This window comes from Lontra canadensis, unplaced genomic scaffold, assembly GCF_010015895.1.
Source record: "Lontra canadensis isolate GAN:19392208 unplaced genomic scaffold, GSC_riverotter_1.0 scaffold23, whole genome shotgun sequence".
Lineage (NCBI taxonomy): Eukaryota > Metazoa > Chordata > Mammalia > Carnivora > Mustelidae > Lontra > Lontra canadensis.
In genome coordinates this window covers 7,116,436-7,131,919 of record NW_022631017.1, presented here as the reverse complement: position 1 = coordinate 7,131,919, position 15,484 = coordinate 7,116,436, and the positions used below count along the sequence as shown (strand labels likewise).

The 15,484-nt window shown below is 56.9% G+C and overlaps 1 protein-coding gene and 1 long non-coding RNA gene across 4 annotated transcripts in view; one reads left to right on the top strand and one right to left on the bottom strand.

Moving 5' to 3' along the window:
• Positions 1 to 15,484, top strand: part of FOXP4 (forkhead box P4) — a 51,383-nt gene that overhangs the window by 24,274 nt on the left and 11,625 nt on the right. For 2 of the 3 annotated variants that reach the window (XM_032862223.1, XM_032862222.1), the window contains exons 3-6: positions 6,734 to 6,829; positions 12,964 to 13,086; positions 13,668 to 13,754; positions 15,252 to 15,399. In XM_032862223.1, the coding sequence (XP_032718114.1) occupies positions 6,734 to 6,829; positions 12,964 to 13,086; positions 13,668 to 13,754; positions 15,252 to 15,399 (454 nt within the window). The remainder of the gene's footprint in view (positions 1 to 6,733; positions 6,830 to 12,963; positions 13,087 to 13,667; positions 13,755 to 15,251; positions 15,400 to 15,484) is intronic. The other variant, XM_032862224.1, reaches the window with a different exon arrangement.
• Positions 8,441 to 14,826, bottom strand: LOC116870474. Its single transcript, XR_004383227.1, has 4 exons — positions 14,648 to 14,826; positions 13,005 to 13,107; positions 10,436 to 10,545; positions 8,441 to 8,479 (listed from the first exon to the last, which is right to left on the bottom strand). It is a non-coding gene; the product is annotated as an uncharacterized LOC116870474 (long non-coding RNA).

Here is a 15,484-nt window from a genome sequence, read left to right as displayed (position 1 = left end):
GACAGGCAGGGCTACTACCACCCTGCTCTGTTTCCCTGCTTCCAGATCCAGGGAGGGAACCAGGGAGCCGGAGAGGAGCTCCTTTCCTGGCTTCGGAGCCTCTGGGTCACTTGTTCATTCTCATCTCCTGGGGCAGGGAAGCCCTTGGTGGCCTTGGTGGGGAAGGGGGCCTGAAACCCGGCTGTGTACCCGGGCTCTGAGTCTCCCACCCACGTGGGCCTGCCTGTATCAGTGCACTGCTGGTTTTCATTTTAATGGTTCTAATTTGAGAATGCGCCGATGTCATTTTTATGAGGTTGGTGTAAAAAAAATTTACAGCCTTTCCAAAAAGCTTTTTTTTTTTTTTCCAAGGGAAAAAGGTGTAGAATCACTTCGGGGGTTTTATGGTCTCCTCTCCCCCATCCTTCTAGCCCCCCTTTTCTGTGTTGTGTCGTTTTTCCTGCCTCTGCTGGAGGACAAAGCCTAGCTAGTCAAGAACCTGGATCTCCCCAGGTCAGTACCTTTAGTGGTTGGGTCCACTGACCTCTGACCCTTCTCCCTGGGCCCCTTCCCTCTGCTCTTTGGCCTCAGAGGAGTTGCATTTCCAGCCGTGGAAAGAGAAGTGTTTCCTGTTTAACTCCAATCAACAAGTATTTATTAGGCACCTACTGTTTACTAGCAGTGGGTTAGGTATCTGCCCTCAGAGATTATATCACTGCCTGTTTAAAATCCTCCAGCATTTCTTCCTCAAGCATAGAGTGCAATCGAAAACCCTTGTCCCTGTATGATCTGGCTACTGCTCACCTCTGGGTCTTCCTCCCAGGCAGGCTTCTTAGCATGGCCACTCAGGCCTTGGTAGTTTATGATGCTTCAAGCTTAGTCCCGCCTCAGGGCTCTTGCACCAGTGCTTTTGTCCCCCAGGAATACTGTCCCCTGAACAAGTTCTCTCCTAAAACTCAAGGTCTCTTCAGAGAGGCCTTCCCTGGCCACGCAGCTTAAGTAGGCAGCCAGCCGTCCTGTGTGGAACGCTCCTGGAACACTAACCACCATCTCTTCTTAGCCTCCTTCTCTTTGTTTTCACGTCTGGTTCATCACCTTAGAACGGGATCGCTGTAAAAGCGAAGACCCGGAGTCCCTGGGAGGCTGGGATGGTGGGAGCGCCCTGTGGGGCTTCACACATCCTCGCTAGAGTACTACAAATGAATAGGGAGTCGTAGTGTGGCTGAGTGGTAAGGGAGGCTGGGAACAGGTCATGGGCTTTCCTGGGGCTCTTTTCAAGTTTGGGATAGGCTAACCACCATCTCCCCAAGTGCCCTCCTGTGCCCCTTCCCCTAAATCTAGACAATCCTGGTGGAAATTAATTATCAAGACAATTTCTATCTCGGTTTTGCCAGAATTAGCTAGGTGCAGACAAAAGAAGTTTGGATTTTATTTTGGCTGCCCCTCCCCACAATCCAAATTAAACCAGAATTTGCCAGAAGGTCCTCCATCTTGCCCGGCCACTCGTGGCTCTGCTTCCCTGCACAAAGCCCATGTCAGGCCCAGGGGATTCAGTTTCTGCCTCTGCTACTGTGTGACTTTGGGCATGTCACTGTCCCTCTCTGTGTCATTTCCACATCTCCGAAGTGAACTACAGCTGTGCTTCATAAACCATTTAGCTTAAGATTCATCCTAAAGGATACATTTTCTTGGAGCCCTAGTGCACAGTTTCTTGAAACAATGCTTCTGCTTACCTAATACCTCTGATGCTTCCTTATACATGAGTGTGTGTGTGTTTTCCCATTTTTTTGACCTACTAAATTGCTATTATGACCCACCACTAGATCATGACCAGCAATTTAGAAAACACGAGACGAGATGCCCTCCAACACTTGGAGCTCACCGGGTCTGTGGGGTTCTGCTGCTCCATTCTCCAAGGTCAGCCCTTTCAAGCTGGCCCCTGAGCACCACATCCCTGCCCTCCCAATCCTCAGGCCACAGAAAGGACCAGAAAGCAGCCCTGCACCTGGCCTCCATTGAGAGGATGCCGGTCTCTCCCCGCTGAATTCTCAGAGACAGAAATGAGGGTGTGATCTCCCCCCGCGGACAAGAGACCCTCCTGCTCCAAGACTTGTTTTTCTCCTCATAGCAGCCCCTGTTGCCCTCCAAGCTCTGGCTTCATTCCCTTCCATCCTGACCGCCCTCCCTGGACGCCATCCGTTATAAGCCATTTGTTCCTAATTGTGGAGATCCTGCTAATGACTTCTGATGCGGGGGTGGCAGGGAGGTGGGGGAGGTGGTGAGGGGGAGAGTTCGCCTTCATTAACAAGACAGTTCTGGTAACAGCAGGAGGGGGAGAGATGGGGTGTGGAGGCTGAGGGAGGTTTTGGTGAGTGGGTCCTCCCAGGTGGCACTAACAAATGACAAGAAGGTGGCTGGTGAACAGTAAAGACAAAAGTTGGTGTCCCTTCTGGACCCACTGGGTGCCTGGCACTATGCTAAGTACTCCACGTGCCTCGTGTACTCTTCACAGCAGCCCTGGGGACTAAGGGCAGGGTTATGCCTATTTTGCAGAGGAAGAAACTGAGGGTCAGAGAGGTAAAGTGACTTACCTAGGTCACACAGTGTATGGTGGAGCCAGGATTTGGATCCAGATCCCTGACCAGGGTCTGTAAACTGAATGGCCTAGTACTGCTTCCTTTGAAGGAAAACTGGACCTTATCCCCTAAACCACAGAAATGGGGATGAGGCTTTGAGTCCAAGGGGTGGAGAGAGGGGATTGAAGAGGCCGGATGACTCCCAGTTTTCCATTCTGCCCTGAGCACACACCCCTCCCCAGGGTTTGCATGATGGCTTCTCCTTGGTGTGGGATTCAAAATGCCTTTTCCCACCCCAGGCTGTATTTGGGTATCTCTGGCCCTCAGGGAAGGGACATGGGGCCAGCTTTCTGAAGATTCCTGTGTTGGTTCTTGTCTACCTGCCTGCACCAGCCTTACCTCCCCTTTACCCCTAGACAGTTGGAAGCACCCAGGCTCAGGGGAAAGCAGACTCCTAGGCTTTGAGGGACTGTGCACAAGGGGAGAGCAGACTCCTAGGCTTTGAGGGACTGTGCACAAGCTCCTGAAGGCCATGCAGGGGTCAGGGGCACTGGGCAGCCAGAGGTGTGCGGACTCCATTTCCTGCCCATGGAACCTTGGGTCTCAGTTTCCTTCCTTGTCTGGAGGATGGAGACCGTGACACAAGTCCTGCCTCGCTCAAGGTGATGAGGCTTCAATCAGATGTAGTCCTCTACAAACGCCAGCTCTTGAACTCTGTCCCCTTGGCCTGCTGCCCCTGTCCAGCCTGGACCAAAGTGAATTACACAGATGTGTCCACCGTCTGCTGCTGGCCGGGGAGGGGGTTCACAGGTGCATTTGCCAACATCTGTGTTTTCAAAGGGGCTGTGACCTGGTCGGCATCCTCAGAGAAAGTGGAGCTGGCTGTGCTGCGGTAGGGGCCGTCCTCCCCTACGTCTCTCAGCAGCGGGCAGCCTGGCTATATAATCAGGCCCCAGGACCAGCAGCTAGCGTAGATGAGGCCTGGCGTGTTGGGAGTGCTGGATGGGACTTCGGTGGGGCTTCAGGAAGTCTCCAGCCTACCTGCTCCCTTGGGTGACCGCCCTGGAGAAGGGCATCCTGGACCAGAGGGACCCTCTCACTCCCAGAGTGCTGTCCCCAGCCATGGACAGTGGTGTGGCATGGGGCATGGAGCAGCACTGGAGTACGTCAAGTGGACAGGGTCCTGTCCAGGCCATCTGGAGAAGGGATCTTGGACCTCAGGTCCAGGGTCTGCCCATTACCCTTGCCCTGGGCACCCATGGTGTGATTTTTCAGTGGTACCCAAACCATTCTAAATTGGGTCAGGGCTGAGCACTAAGCAAATGACACGAAATGACCTTGGGTTATCCACCATCACCTCTCTGTCGCCTCTAAGCATAGGGCCTGTGCATGGTGGGCAGTCATGCATGTGAGTAAGTGAAGGAATGAAGGAATGAAGGAATGAATGAAGTGCCCACAGGGTCCTGGGACTCCTCCACCCTCTCCTGCTGCCCGGGAATGGTTTCAGGGTTCCTGGACTTGCTGGGCGATTTCATTCCTCTGCACAGTGGGGGTCACTGTGCCAGGAACACACTTCAACCTCCCGTTCCAGCTGAGGACCTCGCCCCTCAGAACTCCGGTCAGGGGCAGCAAGTGCCGCCACCTTCTCTGGGCTCTAGGGCCCGGTGCTCACCTCCACCCCGGCTCTGATGGGCGACTGTCCTTGCAGCTCCACAGCTGTAAGTCCTAGGGCAGGCCAGGTTCTGTGTGTCTGTGTCTTGGCACCCAGCACAGCCCCTCAAGTACAGCAGTGGCCCAGTAACGTGAAGGAGGATGTGAGTGGAGGCAATCCCAGGAGGGTCCAGCCTTGGCTGGGCAACTGTCTCTTGGCCTGCAGGGGAGGAAAGGCCCGGAGTGGGAGGAGGGCAGGAGGGTGCGTGAAGGGTCCATCGCAGATGAAGACTATAAGGCCTGTCGTTGTTTCCTGTAAATCTTGTAATTTCGTGCTCCAGGGGACCACAAAGTAAGAGAGTCTGTGGGGAGTGAACCCAGCTCCCCGGGCCACCCCCCAACTTCCTCTGGAAACCCCTCCCCTGTGTTTCCCCTCTGGGTCACCTAGGCCAGCCGGCTTCTCCAAGGCTTTCTCTTCCTCCAACTCGCCCCCTGACCTCTGGCCCCCTACCTCTCTACCCCACCTCCACCTTTTTGACAGAGAGCATGTGTCTGACTCATAGACCTGGAGGGGATCACTCAGGCACCAAGAGGCCGGGCTCCTTCCCAATGACCACGTGGCCACCTCCCTTCCTTCCTGCACCGCCCCCCCCCACCCCCTTTCCATAACTCTCAGAGCCTTTTGACTCCAAGAGGTCAGAGTTCTACTTTCTGAAGTGAATCGTGCCAAAGAAACCCCAGGCCACTTGTCCAGGGGAAGAGAGGGGCTGGGGAAGGCCTGGGATGGGGAGGGGGGGCTGGTGAGGCGCGCACTCATATGAGCTCCAGCTATGCTGGGGGCCACTCGCCCACAGATACACCAGTGAGTGTTTAGAGACCGTGCTAAGAGAAGCTAGGTTCAAGGCTGGGGGCGGCTCAGCTGTTCAGTGGCCGTAAGGAAGGGGCTTCGAAGGGCATGTGTGAACATGCAGTGAGTACTCGGGAGCGTTTGCCGGGCAGTGAGTGTGTATGAGTGTGTCACATAAGGTTTTGCCCTGTTGGTGCACATGACGGGGTCAGAGAGCAGAAGTCCACATGAGGACAAACACAAGTATGTGTGCGTGGACAGAGGTGAGGGGCCGCAGTGAGCCAGTGTCGTTATGCAGGCATGCTGGGCAGGAGGCCATGCTGGCTGCTGGCTCACTGAGCTGAGGGGGACAACCCACATTCCTGAGAAGGGAAGGGAACGGACCCTTCACGAGACCGCCTTGGTGCCCAGCTTGGGTCCTTTTGTCCCCCCGGAGTTTCAGAGATGGATGGTATCCTGGGTTTGCAAAAGACTGAAGCACAAAGACAGTGTAACGTGCCCACACCAGTCATACTGCTGGGCAGTGCCACAGCTGGGATTCAAACCCAGGCCTGTCTGATGCCAGAGTCCCTGTCAGAGGCCTGGACACAACTGTCTGGGGAGCATGAGGGAAGACAGGTGTTGTACTCCTGGAATGTGGATTCAGGACAGGTCCCCATGTTCCCTGCCTCTGAACCCCGCACTGATCCAGAGTGGGGCGATGGAGGGCTTGACCATCCTTACAGAGAACTTCCTGGGCCTCCCTCCCTGAGCCTCCCACCCTCCCACCAGACCTCTCACTGCTCACCTTCCAGGCTCAGGGATGGGCCAGAGCTGCTCCCTCTGCAAAGTCCATGCATTTCCCACTGCTATGACCCTGCCAACTCCCAGTCCAGTCCAAGCCACGGGGGCCTCTGAGCCCAGACCACCACATTGAGGTCAGAGCTACTCAATGGAAGTTCAGACACACCCTTGAGGACTTGACCAAATTCCCCCATACCACCAGGCCCTGCACCCAGATCGCTGGACTCAGAAGGTCACACCATGCTCAGAACCTGAGACTCCGCCCTGATCCCCCTCAGCTGGGTGCAGTGACCCCAAGTGAGTGCTACTTCCTTCCAGTCCAGACTGGCCACCTGGCTGAGGCTTCCTGAGCGCAGATCCTTGCTCTGGGATCCTGGGCAGATTATTCACCTCCTGGAGACTTTGTTTCTTTAGCTGTAGAATGGAACTGATAATCCCTACCTCACAGCCTCATAGGAAGGATTCAGTGAGATCTTGCATGTAAAGGGCCTGACACGGAGTAGAGGCTCAGCAAGTAGTACCCAGTATTAGTACCTGGAGTCCCTCTGTTGTGCTTTCCCCTGGGATCCTTTTGTGGCCACTGTCCCTTCTGTTTGCTGCCCCCATTGAGGCCCAAAAAAACCTCTCAGGTCCCAGAGTGAGGCCCGTATAAGCTCTGATCCCCATACCCTGGCAGCTCCTCTCAGGGACTCCTACCTATAGGCTTAAGGGCAAGTCCAAGTGCCCCTGTGACCCTCTCACCACCCCCAGAACCTTCCACCTTAGCCTGGCTTCCTCCCCCTTACTGCCCCGATTCTCCCTGAACCTTCCGCTCCCGCACTGCCCCCTCCAGGCCCTTCAGGCCTTTGTAGGAGCAGGTAGGCCCTGTCCTGACAGCCGACTGTCCCCTCTCTTGCAGGCTCTCCAGGTGGCCAGGCAGTTCCTGCTGCAGCAGGCCTCGGGCCTGAGTTCCCCTGGCAACAATGACAGCAAGCAGTCGGCCTCTTCTGTGCAGGTGAGGAGGAGGGCAGGGGAGGCGGGTGGAGAGGGTAAATTGGCCCCCGAGGGATGGGCAGGACCAGCTGGAGGATGGCTCTGGCCAGTCCCCAGTGCCACAAAGTAGGCAACTTTCCAGAAGCAAATGCAGTCAGTGCAGGGGTGGGGTGAAGAAACTTAACTTTCTCTTGTCTCCACCCTATGGCCCAGGCCTTGCTCTGCTCCGTGTCTTTGTGTGTGTGGCTCGGAGTTTGTGTCTGCAGTCAGCTCTTACCTTCTCCGGGTACCTCCTGCTTGCTTCCTTTCCCTGGCTCTACCCTCTGGGTCCCCGTCCCTTCTCAGGCTTCTGTTTCTCCATCCCCGTGGGTCACTTGGCCTGTCCCTCTCTCCCTGGCTCTCTTAGCTGCTGAGGTCACCACGTGCCTCCTCTCCATCTCTCACCCACCAGCTCTCTCTCTCCCCGTTTCCTGTCTCTCGGTGTCTCTCTGTCTCTTTTGTTTTCCTTTGCACAATCTGCCCTTTTTTCCCCCTTTCCCTTCCCCCAGCTTGCCGGCCCATCTGGCTGACTGGGGGAGGGGATGTCTGTGGGAGGTGGGGGGGTGGGGGGAAGCCGGCCTTCTGTTTACCTTTTGTGTCACAAAGAACTTGGGAGAATTGCGGTCTGAGTTGGGTGGGTCACGATTCGGGCAGCCAGTTGCCCTCCCCCTGGGCCCTGCAGCCTTGCTTTCTTGCTCCTCCACCACCCCCCTTTCCCCACAGCAGCAGGGGAGGCTCGGAATTGGGGAGAGGATTAAGCCGGGCTTTGAAAGGAAGTTTATCTAGGGGAGGAAGGGTAAGTGCGACCCTGAGCTATGAGCTCTGGAGTTTGTGGGGGTGGGGTGGGGAAGGAAGGAGGGAAGTGAGGACAGCAGGGAGGAGAAGGACCCAGGACAAGGTTTTGTCCCAGGATGGGGATTCCAGGGCTCTGAGGAGTATCTGAGTCTTATGTCATACAAGCTTACGTTTGGAAAATGGTTTGAACAAGTTCAAGGTGGCCGACAGGTGTGGGGCCTGAGCAGTGGTCCTCTTTTTGAAGTCTTGAACCTAATGAGACAGCCCTCAAGAGGGAGGAGTTGGGCCAGGATAGGTGGTGGTCTGGGTGGGGAGGTGAGAACAGATCTGGAAGGTAAATAATGGGAAGAAGAGAAAGTTCTCACACCAGAATGTTATAGAAGGTTCTCATACCCATATCGTGTCAGGACTGGGCCCCTTTGAATTAGGGATCTCCCAATGCCCCCCACCCCCAACACACACACATATTTCCCGGGTCTGAAATGGTTACTGCTCTGAGTCGTCCTCACCCTGGGCCGGGCCTCACACTCTCTTCTAAGAACAGGGAGGGGTGGGCTGGGGTAACAGGAATGTTCCCCTAGCCAGAGAGGGCCTGCTGACCCAAGGCAGGAGGGAAGGAGCTTGATGGTAGTTGGAGGGACTGAGGTCAGGCATCAAGAAGTACTTTATTACAGGGGCACCTAGGTGGCTCAGTTGTTGAGCATCTGCCTTTGGCTCAGGTCAGGATCTCAAGGTCCTGGGATCGAGCCCCGCATCGCATCGTGCTCCCTGCTCAGCAGGGAGCCTGCTTTTCCTTCTCCTACTCCCCTGTTTGTGTTTCCTCTCTCGCTGTGTCTCTCTGTCAAATAAATAAATAAATTTTTTTTAAAAAAAGGACTTTACGGCTGCCTATGAGGGATAGGAGATCTGAGATAATTGAGAGGGAAAGGGAGGCTAATGGAATCTGCCTCAGAAGAGCCCCTTCCCCAACACAAGAGCAGCCCTGGAATGGCTTAGAGTAAGAGGTGGAGGTTTGGTCAGAGAGAGCAAATAAATGATCCTTTTCTCAGGCCTCCTCTCTCCTTGCCTCCTCCTCCAAATCATTGACTGATTCATCCATTCGTCAAATACTTGCTCAGGACTAATGAAACTAACAGCATTTAAAGACTGCTGACCATGGAGCAGACACTAAGTGCTTTACATGTGTCATTTGTCTCCCTTTATCCTCACAATCCTGTGGGGTCTAGAGATGCTGTTATGAGCAGATAAGGAGACCTTGGCCCAGATAGGTTGAGTCACTTGTCCAGAGTCACACAGCTAATAAGGGACAGAGCCGGGATATGACCCCAAACATCTGGTCCCAGAATTTAGACTTGAATGTCTGCGCTGTGATGTCATGTGTGCTCAGCACAGCAGTGAATGCCAGCAGTCCCCAGGTGCAGAGTCCCAGCCAGATGAGTCTCTGGGTTCAGGGAGATGGGGTTCATGGGCCATGTCTGAAATTCCCCAGGAGCCTGGAGATCCAGCTGTGGACCCTCTTCCAACCTGAATACCTTCCTTGCCTCTCATTCTCACCCTTAAGTTCACAGTTTCTAAGGAGGTGAAGCTTCTGTCCCTGAGTGGGGCCCAGGGCCTTCAAATAACTTCTCTGTGAGTGAAGTGGTTAATGAAAAAAGATAGATGGCCACCTGTTTCCGGTGGCCCCCACATGACAATGCTCTGCTCCCCAGGGCGAGGCAGGATTGGCTGCCTCACCTCCCCTCTCCTGGAGCTAGCTTCTGAAGTTTCTAGAACCATGTTAGTCTCCAGCTCCAGCCTGGAGATGGCCTAGTTTGTGCCCAGGCCTGGGCCCTAGGGAGGGAGAAGTCAGTTACAGAAGGCAGCAAAGTTAGCTGGGAGTTTTGGGGTGCAGAGGAGATGGCGGCTAGGGCCAGGCCCCTTAGCTCTGCCCAGCCTCCATGCAGCTTATCATTGCCCCTGGGGCTGACCCTTCCAGAATTTCTGGAAATTCATTTTGGTGCCCCACAGCTTCTTTCTTGCTGCAGCCCCAGCCCAGAACTAGTCTGAGGACTTCCTTCTGGTCATCTGCAAGGGAGTTTAACCTAAACCAAGCTTCGGCCTGGTGTCCCCACTTGCGCCAGTGACCCTAGACCACACTTCAGGGGTTGAGTTTGGGTCCTTGATTCTAACACCAAATTGCATCCGTGGGGTGCTCAGCCTCCCCACGGACAAGCATCCTCTCTGTAAGCCGCCAGCCAGCCCAGCACACTGTACATACCGTGGGTGGAGAGGACCCAGGGGCCTGGGCCGTGGCCCTGCGGGAGGGGCTGGAGGCAGCTGTGGGCATTTAGCCCGCGGCTCACACTGCCAGGCCTTTAGTAAGCATTTAGCCACCCTGGCCACTCTCCAGACAGTGACTCATGGGCCTTGCTGAGCTGACAAGCTGACAGTGTCTATCCTGACCCATCCCAGCCTAGCGAGGGGTCAGCGGGGACACCAGGGGAGCTCCAGCTCTGTCCTCAGAACCCTGAGGGGTGTGGAGGGATGGTGTCAGCCAGCCCAGGAGCTCAGCAAGCACTCGGCAGCCCCCCTCCCTGACCTCTCTTGACCCTTGGGCCCCGGCAGACTAGTACACACAAGGCAATCCAGGCATCTCCACAGCCGCTTCTCCGGCCAGCTGTGCGGCCAGCTGTTCGGCCAATTGGCAGGGACGGCGGGGGCTGGGGAGGCCTTCCAAGGTCATCTCTTCCATTCCCCTGCGTCCAAGTAGGAAAGCCCCAAGGAAGGAAATGCCACATCCTTTCTTGTATGCCACCGTGACTCACAGCCCTATGGTGTCTGGGCTGTCTCCCTGCCTGGGCCATGTCCATCTCCAGTTCAGTCCTCCCAGGATGAGAAGGTCAGGCCCTGGCCATGCGGTGCCTTCTGGGGTTGGAGAAGTCATGGAGAAAGGAGAGTGAAAGGAGGAGAAGAGGAAAACCCAAATGTTTTACAAAGTAGTTTTCTCTACATTTGCATAGAATTTAATGGGCTACAAATTACTTTCACTTGCCCCTATTCCCACTGTCCCTTTGGGGACAGGTCAGGTTATTTAAGTTCTCTAGGTCTCAGTTTTCTCATCTGTAAAATGGTAATGATGATTAGACACCCTACCCCCCCCCCCATTTGCTGTGAAGATTTAGCAGAGTGCCTAAAGGCACCTAATTAACAATTAGCGGTCTGGGTGGAAAACGTGAGGTGAGGTGATTTCAAAGAATAGTTAGCCTCAGGAACAAGAGCCTAGGTCACCTGACTCAGAAATCCAGGACTCTGAGCTCCCTGCCACCATGGTGGGCACCCCCGAAGGAGGAGAAAAGAAAAGGACGGCTGAGCGGCCTCCCAGCCTCAAGGGCACCCAGCAAGGTACACAGGCTGCCTCCGCAAAGGGTGTGGGTCTGTGCCACTGTCTGCCCCCTCACTCAGGCCCCTCCAAGAGTGAGGACCAGAAGACCCCCCACGGCCTGGCTTTCTAGGATCTCCTCCAGGTACAGTTGTAAAAAGGGAAGTTAGCCTTTGGCTCTCCAGCCTCCTCGACCCCTCCACTCCCTGGATAATTCAGTTTCCACCCACACTTCCTAACCTTCCTCAATATCTGCTCCGAGGTAGGGAAAGCAGTGTGGACACGGGGAAACACCAGGAGCCATGGAGTTCACAGACCCGGGCTTGAATCCCAACCCTGCTACTTAAGGCTCCTCTGTAGAGGCCCCGGGGGCCTTCCTTCACACACAGCATTCCCCGATAAAGAGCCAGGGTGTGTCCCTGCCCGGGCTGTAGGCACAGAGATGGCTGAGATAAGGGAGAAGAGCCCAGGGCTGGGGCTCAGCCACAAGTTATTGGGGTGAGGTGTAAGAAGAATTGGGAGCCCTGGGACTTCCCCCATGTCCCTTCACCCACTACACCTCCTGTGCCACTCCACTTCCTGGGGATTCCCTAATTGGTGGTTTGAGGCTGAGTCCTTCTCCCCCCTCCCCCTCCCCCTCCACCAGTGCCTCCTCCCCTGCCCTACCCATGAGGCTGGGGTGGGGGGAGGTGACAGGGGTCACCAGTCCCTTGAGGATATAACCTGTCACATCCTGCCCAGACAAGTCCAGCAGGATACTCCCTGCCTGGGCCGCTGGGACCCCTCCCTCCCCACCCTTGGGCTGCCAAAGGGGCCTCTGAGCTGCTGGGGTAGGTTTTTCAGTTCAGGGGAGTAAACGCTCAGTGAGTGCCTGCTGTGTGTGGGAAATGGTTGGGGGTAGGGACTGGGTGCTTTGAGAGCTTGGCAGCAGGAGGGGAGAGGAGACCAGCTGGGCTCTGAGCCCCATCAGGGCACCCGTCCTGCCAGAACAGTGGGACAAGACAGCCTTGCCACTTGGGCCTCCCTGGTGATGACTACCCCAAAGCCCGGGGATTTCAGGAAGGTGGGGCGGAGAAAACAATGATGTTAGTGCTTTTCCAGGAACCTGTTAGCTGGTAGCTAGGTTCTCTGAGCCTCCTCCAGAGGCCTAAGCCAGGGCAGGGCATGGAGAGCTCCTCCACTCTGAGAATCCTGCCTGTTCCTGCCGGAAGGCGTCATCTCCACTGGTTTAGTTCCCGGTTTAGCGTTTGAGGAAACTAACACCCCAGAAGTAGCTGCAAGTGACTTGCCTGGAGGGCACACAGCAAATTCCTCCCAGAGCTAGAAGTAGCAGCCCACGTCCCGGCTTCCTGCTTGGTATTCTTTCCAGCCCACTTTGACTTGACAACACCTACGTACGCTGTGGCAGGCCCTCCCTGGGTCAGCTCTGGCTATGTGTGTGCCCTGCCGATGGCCATGCCAGGGTATGTGATGTGTGTGCGATCGGAACCAGAATCCAGGTCCTCATGCGGTGGGGACCGCAGACTGCTCTCCGGCCAGGCCCACCGTGGACATCACGCTCTCTGAACATATACCGAGCTAGAACTGGGAATGGCTAGGTGTTGCCCATCCCCATCCCTAAGGGAGAAAGCCTGCCAAGCATGGATATGGTTTCTACGACTGGTGTCACTGGACATAGTGCCTCCTGCGATAACAGCCCCCCGCTTCCCGGGCACCTGCTGTGTGCCGGGTTCTGTTTGAAATTTCAGCTCACTAATCTTCATGAGAGCCTTAAGAAGTGGGCGCTGTTTTTACTTGCCCTTCAGAGACAAGGGAATGGAGAACAGGGAGGTAAATCACTTGTCCAAAGACACAGACCGTAGGTGGCAGAGCCAGAATTTGAACCCAGCGGTCTCCCTCCAGTCCTCATGGCCACACTGTGGGTGGGAGTGAGAGGAGCAGGCTAATGGGGCCCAATCCCACAGGTGCCTGTGTCGGTGGCCATGATGTCGCCGCAGATGCTTACCCCCCAACAGATGCAGCAGATCCTGTCGCCCCCACAGCTGCAGGCCTTGCTCCAGCAGCAACAGGCACTCATGCTGCAGCAGGTGAGTCTGGCCCCAGGGCAGCTGGGAGGTGGGAGAGAGGAGGGTGGGGTGGTGGAGGCTCTACAGCCTCCCATCTCGCACCCTGTTTACTGCCAACATCACTGCTGGCCAAAGCCGGGGAAAAAACCAGAGAGACCGCTCAGGCTGGATGGATCTGCATTCCTCCAGGGAAGCTGGGGAGAGGTCAGGGGTCAGGCACCCCCATGCTCCCCGTCTCACCCGCCCACCTCTACCTAGAACCCCAGGGAAGGGCAGAGTACTGGAACATCCCGGCACCTCGCTGTGATGGATTCAGGAGACCCACAAAGAGGCAGGGGGGGCTCACAGCTGTGGGGTGAGGCCCCCCCCGACCCCCGTCCCTGCTCCGCTCCCTCCCCACCCAGGCCCTGCTGGGGACCCTCAGAGCAGACTGAGGAGAGCGGGCATCTCCCCACAGGGTGTCTCTTTCACCACCCCAGTGAGACTCCCTACTTCTGCCTCCAGGAGCCCCGTCACAACAGGGCCAGGGCTGTTCTGGGGTCCGCAGTCCCCGGCCCGTGGTAACCCACTCGCACCCCTGCCCCCCTCCACCTCCCACCCAGCTGCAGGAGTACTACAAGAAGCAGCAAGAACAGCTTCACTTACAGCTTCTCACCCAACAGCAGGCTGGGAAGCAGCAACCCAAAGAGGTAAGGGGCCTAACGTGCCCCCTCAAAGGACCACTGCCCCGGGCCCCTCCTGGCCAGAAGCTGGGAGCCCCACAGTGGCCAGGATAGAACTGCCTTGCGGGCATAGGAGACAGATCAGGAAGCACCGGGAGGGAATTATGGGGCAGGGGGGAATGGGAACTGGGGGTGCATAGTTCTCTAGCTGTCCACGTCCCCACTCCGTCCTTGCCTCATGTTGTCGGATTAGTGAGTGTCCCTTGCTCATGACCAGCTGCCTTGTTGTCACGTCCTTTCCTACCCACTTGTCTCTTAGTGACTTAGCACCTCAGCCCACCACACACCCTCCCCCTCTCCCGGGTTCTGGTCCCTCAGTAAACCCCTTGCGCTGCTCCCCCCAGCCCTGCCCCAACCTCTGCCACTTCTTGTAATATCAGGCCCTTCCCCTCCAGAGAATTCCCCCGCCTCGCCTGAGCCACAGTGCCCCCTGAGCTTCCATACCAGGCCCCTGGGGCTCCCCCTCCATGTCCCAGACATGTGCCTCCCTCCTGCTGGCCTAACCACAGCCAAGTCCTGGGTGGCTTCTTCCCAGAAGGCTGCCCTGCTGACTCCCAGTCATTTCCCAATGCCCTCAGCCTCCCCCTCAAGGTCTCATCCTTGTTGCCTTCCCTGCATTTTCTCTAGGCTGGCTTTACTGAATAGCTAGCCCCCCCACTGCACAACCAGGGCAGGGGGCCAGGCAGAGACGTCCCTGCCTCCCGAGCACCCAGCACAAGTTTGGCTCCTGGGGCTCAGCAAAGACCTGCTGATGGACTGACTTGTTGGTGCCTGCATGAAGAACTGACTGGCTGGGAGGCTGGGGTGGGGGGGGGGCGCTGGCAGGAGACAGAGAGGGAGAGATCGAGCTCCAGACCTACAGTGAGCAAGCGAGCAAGTGTGCGCCTGAGCAGTAGAGATGCGACTCTTCCCCAGGCCTGTGTCCCGATGACCAGCTGATGCGGATCTTTTAAAGTCCCGTCAGACTCTTTGATTCCCTGTATCTAAGAAGCAAGAGAGAGGAGCTGGAGGGGGTAGGCCTCCTCCTCGGCGCAGGAGGGGGGCACCCGCGCATGTGGGAAGGGTGCCCGCCAGGCGGGAGTGGCCCCCGAAGCCTGACAAGCTCATCGATCATTGTGATGAGAGGCTCCCCGCCCGCTTCCAGGCGAGCACAGCTGCGGTGCGGGGAGCCGAGGCGGAAGGAGGGGGGCGGGAGCAGGGAGGGCGTCGTGCTGAGCGTCTGGGTCTGCTGTGTGTGTTTGCGCGCGTGCGTGCGTGGTGCGTGCGTGCGTGTGTTTACTGCGAGGAGGCATGCAGCCCTATGGAAGCTGGGCCGGGAGCAGAGAGGCTGCAGCGGCGGACGCCACTACGACAGCTCCAGGGGCTGAGAGGCCCTGGGAGGGGGTGGCCGCGGGGTGGGGGCCGGAGGGCGTGCCCGAGGCTGATGGTACCCCTCTCGGCCCGCCCCCTCGGGCCCCCCACCAGGCCCTGGGGAACAAGCAGCTGGCCTTCCAGCAGCAGCTCCTGCAAATGCAACAGTTGCAGCAGCAGCATCTGCTCAACCTGCAGAGACAGGGGCTGGTCAGCTTGCAGCCCGGCCAAGCCTCAGGGCCCCTCCAGACCCTCCCGCAAGGTGAGTGCCCCCCAGCCCAGACCTCCCCACCCACCCCATTCCATGGGCGCCTGGGGCCCTGCCAGCCTCCCACCTCTCTCTCCCG